Below are 16182 nucleotides of genomic sequence, written 5' to 3'. Positions count from 1 at the left end.
GTAAAATCAATTACATGTCAGCAACTCAATGCATTTAGGCATTTATTAATGTTATCTGAATGAGAAGGAAATTAAATAGCATGGTTTTGATGACAAACGGCAATTTTGAGTATATAAAAACTCACGAGTTCCTGAGATTTTAACTTTCAAACATGTCTTTGGATTGCAAATAATGGTCCAAAGAAATATCCTGTTCTGTTGATATTGTTTCTTTGCTGATGTCCCTGATTATAACAGGCAGAATGGTTCGAATAAAAATGCAGCAGTATTTCAAATAGACACTATTTCTGATCACATTACGGCAGGAGACGACCACAGCGGAGAGCACTCAGTTCAGAACAAAAAGATTCAAGCTGGTTTCTTCAACGTGACAATGAAATCACTGCTCTGAGTGGACCACACAGTCACCAGATCTAAGTTCAATTGTTACTTTGACCTTCAGTTGTTGAGGAAAAACAAACTTTGGCCACCAGATGGAGCAATCAGCTTAGTGATACCTTAAGTTTCATTAAGCAAAGTCTTTTGTTTTGATGGAGAAATTGAAATAAATGGGCCATTTTTAGTAAATGGACCTACAAAAAAAAGAACATATCACTGTTTCTCTGCCTTTAAATTATTTAGGAAAAAAATAATGGTTGCTCTGTTTTTGTTATATTATAAACAAAATAAAGAATTCTTATTCTTAATATGGTTTATATTCATAGTACTGAGGCCTTTTGGTCTTCTGGATGAAACAAACTAAATGCTTTACTAATTTATCCTTTATTACAACAACAAAAACAGCTAAAATAGACTCAAAATTCCTTGACTATTTTTAAAGCCAATTTTGGATTAAAGAGCCAGAAACCCAATTAAGCTCTTCAGAAACATTTTCAGCTTCCTACAGTTTTTCTTTAGCTTCCAAGTAAAAATTGGTTACAAAATAAAGCTGACACCTTGAGTTGTTTAATGAGTGTTAGATGACTAGTACGATGTGAACTTTTATTAAACAACAACAAAACACGATAATAAACTGACCTATTTAGCTAACAAAATGATCAGTGCCAACTACTGCATAAACAAAACAAAACAAAAACTCTACTTAGGAATAGTTCTATTAAGAACCACTGGGTGTCGCCAACCCACCGTGAGAAAACGTAAGAAAAGCTTACGAGCTTGGGAGGTAATGCTCTTTGGAGACGGGTCTTCTTTTTCCGGATTGTGACGGGAAAAGCCGAAGATTCCCCACCGAGAGAGACGGAGACAAGCCGTAGTTCAGATGGAGGAAACCTGCACCCCTCCAGCTGAATGGGTTCTCTTCTCAGGAGTCGTTAGCTGTAGATGAAGCAAAAGGCTCACTTTACTCAGAAGAACAAGTCGTCTTGTATTCAGTTTTTTTTTTCTACTTGTTTGAGATTTGATCGTTTTTGGATAAGTAAGGATAAAACTTACTAAACCATCATGGGGTGAATCTGACATTTGATGATGAGGACGTTGTTCTGGTGATGAAGGAGCGTCGTCAGAAAACTCAGAAGTAAGTAGCAAAGACTTTTTCTCAGTGAAACCAGGAGCTTTTAAGACGATCCATTCAAACATTATTAACACGGCTCGGTGATTGCTACCCTATATCCACCCTACAGTAGTTTGTTGTTGCAGCTGCTTCTTTGGATAGTTGAGTTTCAAGCAGAAGTGTTGAATTATAGATCAACTTTATTTCTGTTTTCATCATGTTGAGCCCCACTGGGAGCTCATCATAAGATCATCACGCACAAAGATCCGTTCTGTCCCACAGTTAATTGCCTTTGTTGGCTTTCCTGTTATAAATTATGAAACTAATAACATTTTCTTCGCAATTGTCAATAACAATAACGGTTGTAAAATGAATTGAGTTTTAAAGAAAGCAACACAAGTGTAGACACTAATCTTGATGTTTCTCTAGCTAAATCCTACTTTGGCACAACACTGGAGAACTGCAACAAAACGAGCATAATACTGACATAAGAGAGAATAAATTACCAAGATTTTTATAGGTAAATTAATTGATAAAAGTGAAAAAGTCTTAAAGGTTTTGAGTTTTTATTTGAAACAAGATTTTTTTTAGGTTAAATAAAAGATTCATCTTTGCTAAACATTTTTACACGATTGCTTAATTTAGACAGAAATTGTTCAAAGACTTTCAGGACAAATCCTGACAGCGAGATGTGAACAGAAACAGATAAATGCAGTTTTGGCTTGTTTGCAGCAGGCATAGGCTGGTTAACAGTATCAAGATTTGAAAATGCAACAGTTTCATAAAGTCACATAGTTCTTACAATAAAATACCCGGTATATTTTTTACAGGTCTACTCCATCCCCACCTGTTGGTGCACACTGCTGGTAAGCTGGCTGAAAAAAAGACTGATAAACACTTTTCTCTGTCTCTTAGATAATGGAAGTTACATTTATGTAGATTGTAGAGATTAGTAGAGTAGGGATTCCAAGAGAAAGTGAAGAAAAGATTATCTCCACTTACTAAAGCATTTGTTGCAAACCTTTACCAGATTTTTTTAAATATATTTTTCTTCATTAAAGAGGAAAAGAAAATACTTCATCCAACTTGTTGTCAGTTGATATTTGTAAATGCTGGTAAGTTTTAGTTGAAAAATAGGAAAAACATCTTTATTTTTATCAGAATTTGACCTGCTGATCACTGATCAGAGCAAAGAGAAATTGAAATCCCTGATCTATGAGTTGGTGCAGAAGGTCAAGGTGAATAACTGCTAGGTCAAAAAATAAAGAGTACGTTTCTTTTCACTATATATAAACCAAAAGATTTTATTAAATATTTTAAATTATTTTGTTTGAAACTGTTAAATCAAGCGGAATAAAGTGTGCATGAATTAAGTCTTTGCTTTTTTTCGTTCTACTTTTATATAGAAACAAATAATTAATTAAAACCCACCAAATTTCTCAAATAAGATACAATACTTTACTGTTGGTAAAAAAAAAAAAAAAAAAAAAAAAAAAATAGAATAGAAATGCAAATGAAATAAAAGACATAGACATGACCACAACCCAGCATGTCTGCTGGAAGGAACACACCGGAAACTAGAAATTAATGGGCAAAAAAGAAAGAAAGAAAGGAAATCATTGCTAAGTCTGCTTTATTAGCTAGTTGTCAAAAGCTGGAAAGGAGAATTTAATGTTTTTACTGATTAAAAATGCAACATATAAAAAGTTTATAGAGCTCTCAGGACTTTAAATGAAGGGTTCCCAACGAAGGTAAAGAAACATCAAAATTTCAAAACAGCATTTGATCCATCACCCTCTCACATAAGAATTGGTGGAAAAAGGAAAACACAGCCTAGTGTGGGTCAGCAACGCAAAAATGATGAAAACAAAAACATGTATTGCAACCAAATCTTGACAGGTTGTTCAGGCGTCTCCCAATGGCTCAGCTGAGCAAAACATCTCTCTGGTTCTGGTTGCGTATTTTATCTCTGCCTCTCCAAACAGACATCGCCTCTCTATGAGCTTCCCGGGAAAGAATCATCATGAGGAACTGATTGACAAATCAGAGGCAGAGTTAGGGAAATGTGTGAAATATTTAATGCCTTTCCCTGTAGCAGACAATGATCTAGTTTTTTTGTTTTTGTAATTTCCTTAGCTTAGAGAGAGAGAAAAAAAGTCACCCAAATGCTTTTGAATAAGATTTTGACTGCAGCTGTTTTAAATTCAACATTTCAAGCATGTTATTGTTTTATTGAACAAAAAGATGAGCTTACATTCAGATCAATCAATAGGATGACACTTTGAGGTCAAGCTAGCCAATGGTGTAGGATGAGCGGTGGCTGTGGCGAACTAAACAACAAGGACATTTTAAAGAAACTAAGAGGAAAGAACTTCTCGTGTGAAAAATGTCAATTCTAATATATTTGTGTTAATTCTAAAAGTTAGACAAAGAAGCAAAACTTCACAAAAAATTATACAGTAAACAGAAAGAGGGAAGGCTAAAGAACATGAAACACATTTAACAGGATAAAAAAAATAGACTTAAAAATGCAAATGCAGAACTGAAACAAATGGACAATAAGAAAAAAATAAAGATTAATCCTTTCCAATAAGAAAGAACCAAAAATCAAGGAAGGTGTTACATTTTTCAGCCACTGTTCACATCTATCATTTTAAAAACTAATTATGTGTCCCTCAAATAAACACACCGCCCACACATGATTTTTACACCAACATGCTGATGTCAGTACGGTTAGCTGATGCCAGATCACGTGATCATATAACTCAGGAAGATCTGATTAAATACCAGCAGGAAGAAAGAGAGAGATTCAGGAACGAATTAAGTCAGATCACTGTGGCTAAAATACCATTACGCTCACATTAGGCTTACACTGGAGTCCTCAGGCCGTTTCCCAAATTCACCAATTAGAGACTTTATAGCATTAGGGGATCACATCTAAGCTGCACTTTACCTGAAGCTATGAGCGGACTCTGAAGAGCTCCTGTCAGTGCTGGAGTTTGGAGCTGCTGATCAGACATCACTCAGAAGTAACAGAATAAATGTGCAAAATAATACAATAAATATTTGATTTTGATAAGAGAAAGTTAACAGTTAAATCTCAGGTAAGAGTATTGCTCACTTAGCTTCACACTATTTTCAACGTATTTCTTTAGTGAAATCTTAGATTGTTTGTAAGAAAGACAGCTACTGGAACAGAGATCCAGAGACTCTCTGAAACTTTACTTGTTGCTAAGCAATGTTGATCGAATTAGATTGAATTATTTTTTTTTCTATGGCGGAGGTTTTACCTTCGTATTGTGAAAAGTATTTCAGGCAATAATGGGAGGAGGAACATCTGTGAGTGAGTGAAAATGTCACAATCCTTTGCACAGGTTTAAAGTTTGATATGAACGTTGTAATTAATTCATCTGGTGGGAGATCTCACTGTGTAGTTTTTACTGTCAGAGTGTATTCACTGTGTGGGTGTTTATACTGGGAGTGCAGTAAATTAGCCTGTGTAGGAGTTATTGATGCATCTACTGTTTTTTGTAAAATTTTCTTGCAACCTTATCACCTAGAGAAAGTTATACAGTTTTGTTTACAGTAAAATCCTATATTAGCCTATTTATTTTACTACTGTCATGGAAAGATTCAGCCATTCATCCATTGTCTACTTGCTTATTCTTGCTGGGTCATGGGGGGCTGCTGGTGCCCATGTCCATAACAGAGCAACATAGAGACATGCAAAGAAACAGACAAACAAACATACACACAGCAACTCACACCTATATGGCAATATAGTGAGAAAAATTGAACAAACATTATTCTTTTGGACAATGGGTGGAAGCTGGAGACAGAACGCATGGCTGCATTGTGAGAACATTCTGACTTCATTCAGAAGAACCCCAGGAAGGGATTCAAACTAAATCTAACTAAACCTGAGTCCCTTTCTAAAAATAAATGAGGAAAAAAACAAATAGTGTAAATGTGTTTTTGCAAAACTGAATGAAACATTCCCCAAAACTCACAGAAAACTGAAAACACATGCACTCCACACTTTTCATATTTTGTCAATAGTAAGTTTTAGAGAAAGTGTATCTTTTTTCTTTTCCCTCTACAACAATGTGCTGCTCTGTGTTGGTCTATCGCTTAGAATCCCAATAAATTCTTTAATGGTTTTAGTTCAAATGTGAGGAGGCTTACGAGGTATGAATACATTTACAAAGCACCAAACTTTTTAAGAAGACACTTGACACCTTAGCATACATTGTTGGACAATGATAATTTAAATTATTTGTAGCATTTTTAACAGTGCACATTTGATGGTATAATAAAGATGTGAAGTGGTAAGATTTATATCGTAGGAGGTAATAAAAACAGTTAAAAAAGCAGTCACAAATAATTAAAACTTTACATCTGGAAAATTGTTGATAACAGTGAGTAGATTCATGACACTATATGGCAGAAGAAATGGAGAATTTTGTTCCATTTCACTACTCTTCTTGGAGGAATGTAGTTTGTGTTTTAAAAGCAGCTCCTAGGTAACTGCATCTCCTTGGAACAAATTATATCGGTAAGCTAATACAAGTATGAAGGTTTCTCACAGCAGAAATATTGTATATGATATGTGTGTGACTGTTCCTTTTTGATATTTGTTGTGTTGATTTAGGTCACCTGGTGAGGTTTAAATTACAATCCAAATGGTTTTATTTATGTTTATATTTGAAAACCTTTGTGGTGATGGTTTCAATTTCTGATCTTCTTTTACTCTTAGAAAGCAAGATATCTCAAAATACTCTCCTTGGCTTCTTTAGGGCATCCTTATAAATGTGAATGCAAACTTCAAGGTTTATTATCAGACGGCAGAAAAACAAAATCCATTATTCAAACTTACTGTAAGGGTTCAGAGGTAAATCATTTCCTCCACTGAGTTTTTCCTCTGAAAGTCCACCCATGCTTGTTTGTTTTAACCTTCCTTCCTGCTGTGATTTTGAAACCAAGAAAGAAAAACTACAAGAGAAAAGGCAGCTCTTTAAAGTTTCTAGCTCTTTATCACTTGCAGTGGAAACACATAAAAAAATAGATCATTAAATTGCCAGTATGAAAAGAAGCAAAGATTACAACAACAAAAAATATATCTCATGGCTACCTCATTATTTTTTAAAGCCAGAAGAAAGACACAAAAACGTCTCATCATCACAATGAGCTGCTGTATCAAGAAATGCAGCAGGAGACCGCCATCACGCCGGTTCCCTGCTTGTTTTCAGATGTTTTCTCTCTGAAATGAGTGCAGTCAGAGCAATGGGACTCATGATTGGACTGTATAGCAATCGTCAACGTGTTCATTTCTATTTCAGTCACAGCTAATAATCTTTCCAGTTATTCCTTCCTTACTTCCCACACCAAGCTTTGCTACATTTTGATAAAAATTACAAGCCAAGGCAAACTTTCTTTAACTAGTGTTGGTTTTTAAAGTTACCAATGGACCAGGTATACTGAGTTTTTTTTTTCAAAAATACAGCAGAAATGTTCATGCATTTCTTCAGTGCATTTACCAGAGCTTGTACACCTGGTCAAAATTGTCTAACTAACTTTTTAAGTGTAAAAAGGTTTTGAGTTTTGATATTCTTTATAGATTTTTGGTTTAAACTAGCTTATGTATTTTACAGTTAGCGTAAATGTGAAACCAGAAGTTAGGTCAGAAATTTCCAACCATTTTTCATGAGATGGTTTTGCAATTTGGCTGCAAAGAAGAACCTACTTTAGTCTGCTTTGGCCTTTTCAAAACACAAACCCTCAAACTGGGCAGAACCTGCATTATTAGGGAAGCTTGCATCATGCTGCACCCCACTTCACACCTACTCACCAAATCTGCTCTGTGAATATGAGATAGCAAACAGACATCTGAATTGAAAGTGATATTTAACAGACATCAATGATCTCTTTTTGTTGTAATTTTAATTTGTTGGCATCACTACTGTTTAATTCTAATCTCTGTTTTGCTTCAGCAGATTTCACCATGGTGAAGGAGTCTTTGCCCAGCTGGATCCATCAGGACTCTGAAGAGGGTCTCGTCCATGTGAATGTCGGCGGTCTGAAGAGGAGCCTCTGTTCCAGCACACTGAAGAAATTCCCAGACACCAGGTTGGGAAAATTACTGGCGTGCGATTCAGAGGAAGACATACTGCAGGTGGGTCCAAATCTTTAACAGACGAAATGACAACATAATTAGACACAGAACTTAACCTTCATTTTATCCTCTTCGCTCCTCCAGGTGTGTGATGACTATGACGTACAGGAGAAAGAGTTTTACTTTGATAGAAATCCAGGTCTGTTTCCGTATGTCCTCCACTTTTACCAGACTGGCAAACTTCATGTGATGGAGGAACTCTGTGTGTTCTCCTTCAGGTACGTTTGATCTCACCATGACATCATCCTTCATGTTGCACAGAAAAAAAATATCTTCATGCTAATTTAATTTGCTTTCAAATTGCTCCACATTTTACCTGTTTTAATGAGGCACCAAGTAGAGTGGTGCTGCATAAGCAATCTTAGCTACAGTAATTGAGATCTTCTTGCACATGGATAGGATTTGTGGTTTAGTATGTTGCACTGTAAGCAAATATAGAGGCTGGTCTTCTGCTAAGACTCTCCTAATGTGTTTGTTGTGTAGCTGAGTGCCTTTTCTTCTTTTAAGGCATCAGATTAGAAGTCAAGAAAGGTTACAAATCCATGTCCTTAGAAACTTTACAAATGAACTAATGTAAATTAAAATTTTGTTAAAGGGATTCTTCAAGTTTTTTGAGGTTTTCACCTGCTATTTCAAATATTTGTGGCATGGAGTTGATTTGGCGTGTTTTTCCCCTCCACAAAGTCAAGAGATAGAGTATTGGGGCATCAATGAGTTCTTCCTGGACACCTGCTGTAGTTATCGTTACCATGACCGCAAGCTGGAGAGAGGTCGACACCGGAGCTGGGATGACGAGAGCGACGTCAGCAGTGTTGACACATCCGTGGACGAGATTTCTGATTTAAACAAGTCAGACATTTGCAGTATATGTACATTTTCAATCTGGCTCTGAAACTCTCGTTTTGGTGTTAACCTTTAAGTTACTGTCATCCTGTCTCCTCACAGGGACATGCAGCATTTCCAAGAGGTTCGCTACGGGAACATCAAGAAGTGTTTGTGGCTTACACTGGAGAACCCGGGATACTCCATCCCGAGCAAGCTCTTCAGTCTGCTCTCCATCGGAGTGGTGCTCACATCCATCGCCGCTATGTGCATTAACAGCGTCCCAGAGTATCAGGTTGGTACGGAAGAGCTTCAGAGATTATAGGCACTTATAGAATCATATCTGTTGACTTACAATTCGAACATTTATGCGTGCAATTGAAAAACTTAACTCAAGTATTCCTGATGCTTATGGTTGGAATGCACTGACGAGTTCTAATATTTACATTTTCAATCCCCATTTGGTAGCTCTGAAGTGGAAACACACATAGAGGACAGCCTGGGGCAGATTAAGGCTTCGTGTTAATTTTGCTCTCAGGGGAAAAGCATCTTTTGATGTTACTCAGGCCCGCTGAGTTTTAAGGCTTCAGAAACACTGTGATCTCATTTTCAATCAAAGGTAGGAGTGAGTGTGCGGTCGACAAAGGGCAGCAAGCATTTTGCAAAGCCAAAGCTGAAAATTCCCAATGAGTTCACAAAAGTGTAATTATCAATATTTCAAACAAACTGAAAGCAGCAAGTGATACGTTACACTGCAGAAATATGGAACAACCACCAAGAAAAAAAAAAACACATATATTGCTTTGCCAGGTATCTGAAGCCAAAGTACATCAATGCAATTGATTGCTAAGATAGAAATCAAAGACTTTATTTTGCAAGAATAAAAAGAAAAGAAAATAGAAAAGCAACAACTGTTATTGAACGCTGTTTATTAGATAGGATGGTAAATAAAAACATAAAATTAAATAATATCAAATGGACAAGAGATCTTTTTTTTTCTTTTAACAGACTTTTGACTCAGATGGAAAGCTGATCGAAGATAAAACTACCCAAGCTCTCGAGGTGTTCTGTACTTGCTGGTTCACCTTTGAGGTGAGGACACACAAACAAAACGGTTTGTGACGCTGGCGATGTGTGCTGGTAGAAACCGAAAGCTAGAGTCTGTTTCTGACCTCAGGTTGTGACGCGGCTGCTGCTCGCTCCAAACAGGAAGAAGTTCTTCCATCACCCACTCAACATTATCGACCTGGTGTCAGTGGTTCCCATCTACATCACCCTGATCTTTGACTTGACTGTGGGATCTGAGTCTGAACTGGGAGACCTGGGGCGACTAATACAGGTTACTGGTGTTCATCCATTATTATTCTGACATTACCGTACAGAAAAAAGTCAGTTTTGTGTTAGATTTGATTTTTGTGCAAACAAATTGGATGACTAATGTTAGGAAAACATCCTATTTTGAGCTTAACATTTTTGGACCTGCAAAGAAAAAAATAAGGTGGCATGTTTCTATCTGTAAAAACATTTCTTCCTTCTGGATCACCAAGGTGACAGAGAGATTGCTTTCAAAAAGGTAGGGGAGGTGATCACAACTCTTCTAATTCAAACTGCATCATTGCTTTTAGATTTTTCTTCATTTCAACCTGTCCAAAAACCAACATGTTTGTTTTTTTTTTTACCTGAAAAATGAACTGGACTGTGTGATACATGACATCAGCCTCCACAGTTGGCTCTAAATGCCCCTTTGTAGTAATTGAAAGAAATATCTTAAAAATAGTTGAAACTGGAACTTGTAATATGGCCCGATTGTTGTTCATCACTGCATGACTGTGTGACTTAAGTCACAGAAACATTTTCTTTCTGAGACTCGTGGCTTTTGTTTCTCCCAGGTGTTCAGATTAATGAGGATCTTCAGAGTTTTGAAGTTGGCCCGACACTCCACAGGTCTGCGCTCTCTGGGAGCAACACTTCGGGTGAGCTTCTTTCATATTTTTGCAGATTTCGTCAACATCTATTTGGCTCTTAAAGAAGTCTGATACGTAATGAGGTCAGTCAATTAAAGTAACATTGAAAAGTTCTTTTTAGTTGAATTAAACTTGAAAATCAAGATGGATGTTGCTTGCTCTATTGTTACTGTAATATTAAAATATAGATTTATTATGTTTCAACCATTTATTTCACTTGTTTCCACTAACAATTAAAGATGAAGCTCAATTGTAGTCTTTTGTGGTACTGGAACCAGAGGTTTCAGTCCAGCATAATGATCTAATTTATTTGCGCTACAATGAAAAGCCTTGAGATCACAAGCTGACACACTCAAACTGTTTTTGTTTTTTTTTCTTGATCAGATTGTAAGAAGCTGGAGCCAAACAAGTTGGCTGCTGTTGCACTTTGTAGTTGCTTTCAGTGTCATTCAGGCAGTTGTCCATCCATACATAGTTAAAGCTGGCAGTAGTAATTACTGACTGAGATGAGAGAACCTCACATGCACGCCGTTCTGCAAGTCAAACAAGGCTAGCGCTGCTGCACAGGCTTCCCTGTGTACACAGGTTTAATCATTCACAGATTGGTTGCATTCATCTGACCCCACAGTCTGCTTCTCTTTCCTCACCCCAATTAGTGGCCGGAGCAGTGGATGATTTGTATGTAAAATTATGCAAGAAGTCTTCTGGTTTAATTTTAACCTTCCTGAAATTAAAATATTTCTTATGCGATACCAGAATTTATATTTAAGGTTACTTTCTCCACATTTATCAATCTGATTGGAAATGTTCTGTGCGAGCCATTGACTCCTAATGAAAAATGTATCATCTCTGTAAATCAAACAGTGTTGTTATGCCTCCTGTCCTTCTTCTATCTAATCTTAAAGAAAACATCTCAGAAACACTAGAAAACTTATTGTAGAGATAGATGCTGACTCTAAAGATGTTTTCAGTAGCTCATGTTACAGTCATGGTTTCTCCACCTGCATCAGGAAGGAAAGATCAATATTAAATGCTCTGAGATAACGTTTTCTTGCAGAACATAATCAATTTGAATGCATTCTGATTTAATTTTTAAAAAAAGTAAAACTTTATGTGATGTTCTGCTTTATAACCAGCATCAACAGTTATTGTTGGGAGTTTAATTGAACTCAAATGGTTTTTATTTTCTCAAGCCATCATCACAGCAACAATAAAAAGACAATCTGGCCCAGCTTTAGCCTTTTAACTTCCAAGTATTCTTCAGCTTTCACTCACAGGGAAAATAAGAAGAACCACAGAAATCCATCAGCTATATTTAGCAGCAGGCGGTGTAGCATTACTGGATCAAAGTAATGTACGAGTCCAGGCTGTATTTTATTTTTAGTTTACCAAATTGACTGAGGATATTCTTCTGTGTTTTCCCAGGAGAGAGACTGGATTACATGGCATTTCTAATAAAATGTCAGTGCAGATATCCTCTCATTTAAATGTCACTCCCATCATATTTCCATGATGCACAACATGAAAAATGTCTTTCTGCTTTTTTTACATACTATGTCCAATGAAACTGCATTATGTCCTGTATATCTAAAACATTATTCAGCGCCAATGTCCTAGTTCTTGATATTTTTGTCAAGGTTGGCAAATTTTGAATGTGGTTTTATAAAACGTTTAAAACGTTTATCAATCAAAGTTTGTCGAGGTAGTGCTACATAGAAACAGGAAAACCAACAGACAAACCTCTGCTAATTATTCTACTGAGGGTCATTTCTGTGTGTTGTTTCTGCAGCACAGTTACCGCGAAGTGGGAATACTGCTACTATACCTGGGTGTCGGCGTGTCCGTCTTTTCTGGGTTTGCTTACACCGCTGAATGTGAAGAGGTAAAGTTTAAGTGATGCTTAGTTGTTTAGAATCCCTATATAGCTGTTCTGTGAATATACTGTATTTAATTTAGTTTATAAGAAAACTAATTTCTTGTTTAAACCCTTACATCGACAGTTTGTTTTGCTTTGCTAGCAGGACAGTTTATTTTCCTCATCCTCCTTGCTGATCCAGCCTGAAGTGTTTGTATCATGGGGGTCAGTGTCTCCAAAGGAAATCAGCTTTGTCAGATATTTCTGATATTTGCTCTTCGCTAAGTTAAAATGTTTTCATAATCATACAAAGTTGAAACTGGGGACAGAGAACAAAGTTCTAACATCTATATTGAGTTCAATGTAGCTATAGTTGCTCACATCTATCATTGTAATGCACTTTGCAGATAAAACTGTTCCATTTTGGGTGCATAAGCGTAGTCCAAATTTAGTCAAACCAGTCAAATTTCATACAATCCAATTCATGTGAATTCAATCCAGAGTGACCTGGGCTTCCTGGAGGCCCACATCCCTAAAATATAACCAGAGCTACAAAGGAATGGTTTAAATCAAAACACAGCTGGAGTGACGCAAGGTGGAACATTGAGAACTGACCTTGAGCTGTCTTTAAAGGCAGATTGTGTTGAATATGCATCATCCTTTGTTTTAAACATCCATCTCTACCTTGTACTTTCCTTCAGCATGCAGGCTTGGACACAATCCCAGCCTGCTGGTGGTGGGGAACTGTCAGCATGACCACAGTGGGTTACGGAGACGTAGTGCCTATCACAGTCCCCGGAAAGCTAGCAGCCAGTGGATGCATCCTGGGTGGTACTCTGGTGGTGGCTCTGCCCATCACTATCATCTTCAACAAGTTCTCCCATTTTTACCGCCGGCAGAAAGCTCTGGAGGCGTCGGTGAGGAACAACAACAACCGCAAGAGGATCAAAGTGAGCTGCGAGAATGAGCTGGAAGAGGATGAGGAATCGGATGGGGACAGTCGCTGCCTGGACGATGATGATATTGATGACATTGAGGAAGATGACATTGATTTTGAGGATGAAGGAGGGGTGATAAACTATAGCTATGTGGAGCATCCGTCTTACCCATCAACAATGAGAAAGAAGGAGCTGTATCAGCTGTAAGGTCTGAAACTTTATGGCAAATAGTGTCAACTTAAACGTAACAGACTTGATACACCATGAGAACATTAACTGACCCTGCTTTGCTTAGATTGATGCTTCAGGATCAATAAGGTGATGGAGACAAGTTGTAAGAGGGGATCAGGCGAGCTTTTTGGGTCTTCCATGAATTATTGTACTTTGCTGCCACTGAATGTGCATGTGGACTGTTTCAGGACTGAACTTTTGTTCATTGGATTTGTGGCTCTGCTTGTGGAAAATTGAAAAAAAAAGAAAAAAAAGAAAAGAAAAACAACAAAAAAACCAAAGGACAAAGGCACACAATATCTACATCAATGCCTACACAGAACTGAATGTATGTGAAAAAGCATGCTGACATGTAATGTAAATAAAAAATACCATAGAAATATTTTTTGCTCTTGGCTCTAAAGCTACAGCTAACAGCTGTTAAATGTGCTAAAGTTAAACCAGCTAACCTCGCCTGAGAGGGAAATTACAGAGCAGAAAATCCAAAGACAGACATACATTAAGAAAAATAAAAAATACTGAATACATGAAGATTCAACATTTTCAACTATAAGTTTTTCACAAAAAGCAAGCACAGTTGTTTGATTATTTTTTGCTCTTGCAATCCTTCTAGACTATAAATCTTTCACTGCTGTAAAAGCTGTTAATTCAATTTAAACGGTGCCACATTTGTAAGGAAAACACATTTCCTTAAGCAGCAGAGCTGAGAATGTGGGTTGTTCCCATAAAAAAATGGCAAAATTTCTGTGCTACCAACTCTTATTTTGTACCACTTACTACTTTAAATGATTTCAGCGTAATGTGTATTTTCTAAGCACATACTGCCATTTTATAGCACAATTAAGTAACTTTCCTTCAGGTGTTATAAAAATGCTGTGTATATTCAATAATGTGAAAGAAATTTGACTTTGCAATTTGATGCCTTGAAACTGGCCTGTCTTTAAGAAACTCATGCTGCAGATTTAATGATTTCTCGAATATGTTGCATGAAAGAATCAAAGCAAAACTCCCACTAAGATTTTTTTTAAAAGAAGGAATACCATTATTACATAATATACAGCTAAAAATATATATATCTTACAGAATATCCTCCTTTAAACAGGGACCACTACAGTGCGTGGGTTGTACCCAACCACAAACTCTCGGTAACACACTGATCTGGAAAAGGGGTTTGGCATTGGCACACACTCAACGTTTTTTATGGGCACAACCTCCATGACACACAATAGACTTTCCTTACACTTGTGACAAAATTTAAGAGGAAATGGACAGGAAAACTTTCAAATGCAATTTTTTTTTTTTTTCAAAATGATTCAGCTAATCTTTGTGTGAAAACTCCACATCAAAACGATTTGACTCTTATTAGGTACTTTATCCACCTGCAGGACTCCCTAAATGCAGACACCACTAAAACAACTTGTAAAGGTAATATATCACCCAAAATCAGCACTGATAACATATTCTTCAAGTAATATTTGCATGTTGAAAACAAATATTGTTGAACTATGTTATTGTTGCATTTTCATTTTAATTTATGGGGTGTAGTTTTACATTTCTAATGTCATTCTTCTGTGTATTCAGTTATATATAATTAATATATTTCCTGTATGTAATATTAGGAGGTCATTTTGAAGAGTTTGCGGCATGTTTTTATTAAACTACCTCTTGGGTTGTACACAGCAGCTCTCTTTTCACCTCTGCAGAAAACCCCTGCAGCAGAGCAGTGTGTTTTGGGAATCGGGTTATGGAGTGGTAATGCTCTACTCCTGAATGTGCTCTCTCTTCCTTATGCCAACACTCCCTTCTACCCGATGGCAGCTGCTCACCGATGAGCCTGGAAGAAGGTTGTCGTCTTCATTTTAATAAAGTTTTCATGATTTGCTCCTTTTCTGCTGATTTATTTAACTTGGGTAGGTGAGGAGGACACAGTCTCTCGTTGGGGGCTTAGAAGGAATGAATGAAGAGGCAGCATAAAGGACTGCAACTCTTCCTCTGAGTTTGTCTCCATTAGAAAATAGAGCTATCCAGACATTACTCAGACCAGTTTTCTACTGAAACTTTTCCTTTTGTTGTACATAATTATCATGATTCGGATTTATTTCACCATACAGATGCCTGACTACACCAGGAGGGTCATATTATCTTTAATAACAGTGGCAACCTCAGACCTCTGGCCTAGTCGAAGCAAGTTTACCATCTGCTCAAGTGGCATGATAAGTCCTGAAAAACATGAACGGGTTATGATCTTTTTGGGTTTAATGCTAGGAATTGTTGTCTGAGCCTCTGTGTAATTGGCCAATTTAGAAGTCAAGAAAGCTTTGAAGTGACACTTCGCGGCAGGTGATTGCTGTTCGTGGGTCATGTAAACCCTTTTACTACAGAAAATTCACTTTCCAAGATCCATCCGAAAAGACAAATGCTTGTTTGAAAGACTACAAGATGAAACCTGAGTGAGTCTGAAAAGCAGCAATGAAATTATAGCCGTTCTGCTGCTGAGCTCATGTTTTACTTCATGGATGATTGAGTGTGGCAAGACTTCCAGCAGGTTTTTATCCCATGCCTTTGGAGGAACAATCTCTGCTAGAATATCTGTAGCTGCATCATTCCCAAATGGTTAAACCTTCTCATATGAATGCCTGTCACAATAAAGTTTGCTGGATGTTGAATTGTCCCAGTAATTTCTGTGATTAAATGATGTTGTTTTAAAGCTA

The 16182-nt window shown here is 37.0% G+C and overlaps 1 protein-coding gene across 1 annotated transcript; it reads left to right on the top strand.

Annotated features, from left to right (window-relative positions):
• The first annotated feature begins 6962 nt into the window (after positions 1–6962).
• On the top strand, positions 6963–14293 carry LOC106931962 (delayed-rectifier potassium channel regulatory subunit KCNS2). Its single transcript, XM_015010384.2, has 9 exons — positions 6963–7661; positions 7746–7879; positions 8346–8510; positions 8607–8778; positions 9492–9575; positions 9661–9822; positions 10373–10456; positions 12237–12329; positions 13004–14293. Exons 1-9 carry the CDS (start codon positions 7407–7409, stop codon positions 13445–13447), a joined length of 1593 nt encoding a protein of 530 aa, XP_014865870.2. The 5' UTR covers positions 6963–7406; the 3' UTR covers positions 13448–14293.
• The last annotated feature ends 1889 nt before the right edge of the window (positions 14294–16182 follow it).

The sequence above is a fragment of the Poecilia mexicana genome, unplaced genomic scaffold (assembly GCF_051168715.1).
Source record: "Poecilia mexicana isolate PSO_F unplaced genomic scaffold, ASM5116871v1 scaffold_5, whole genome shotgun sequence".
Lineage (NCBI taxonomy): Eukaryota > Metazoa > Chordata > Actinopteri > Cyprinodontiformes > Poeciliidae > Poecilia > Poecilia mexicana.
The sequence above is the reverse complement of the archived record's forward strand: the minus strand, read 5'-3'. Positions and strand labels throughout refer to the sequence as shown.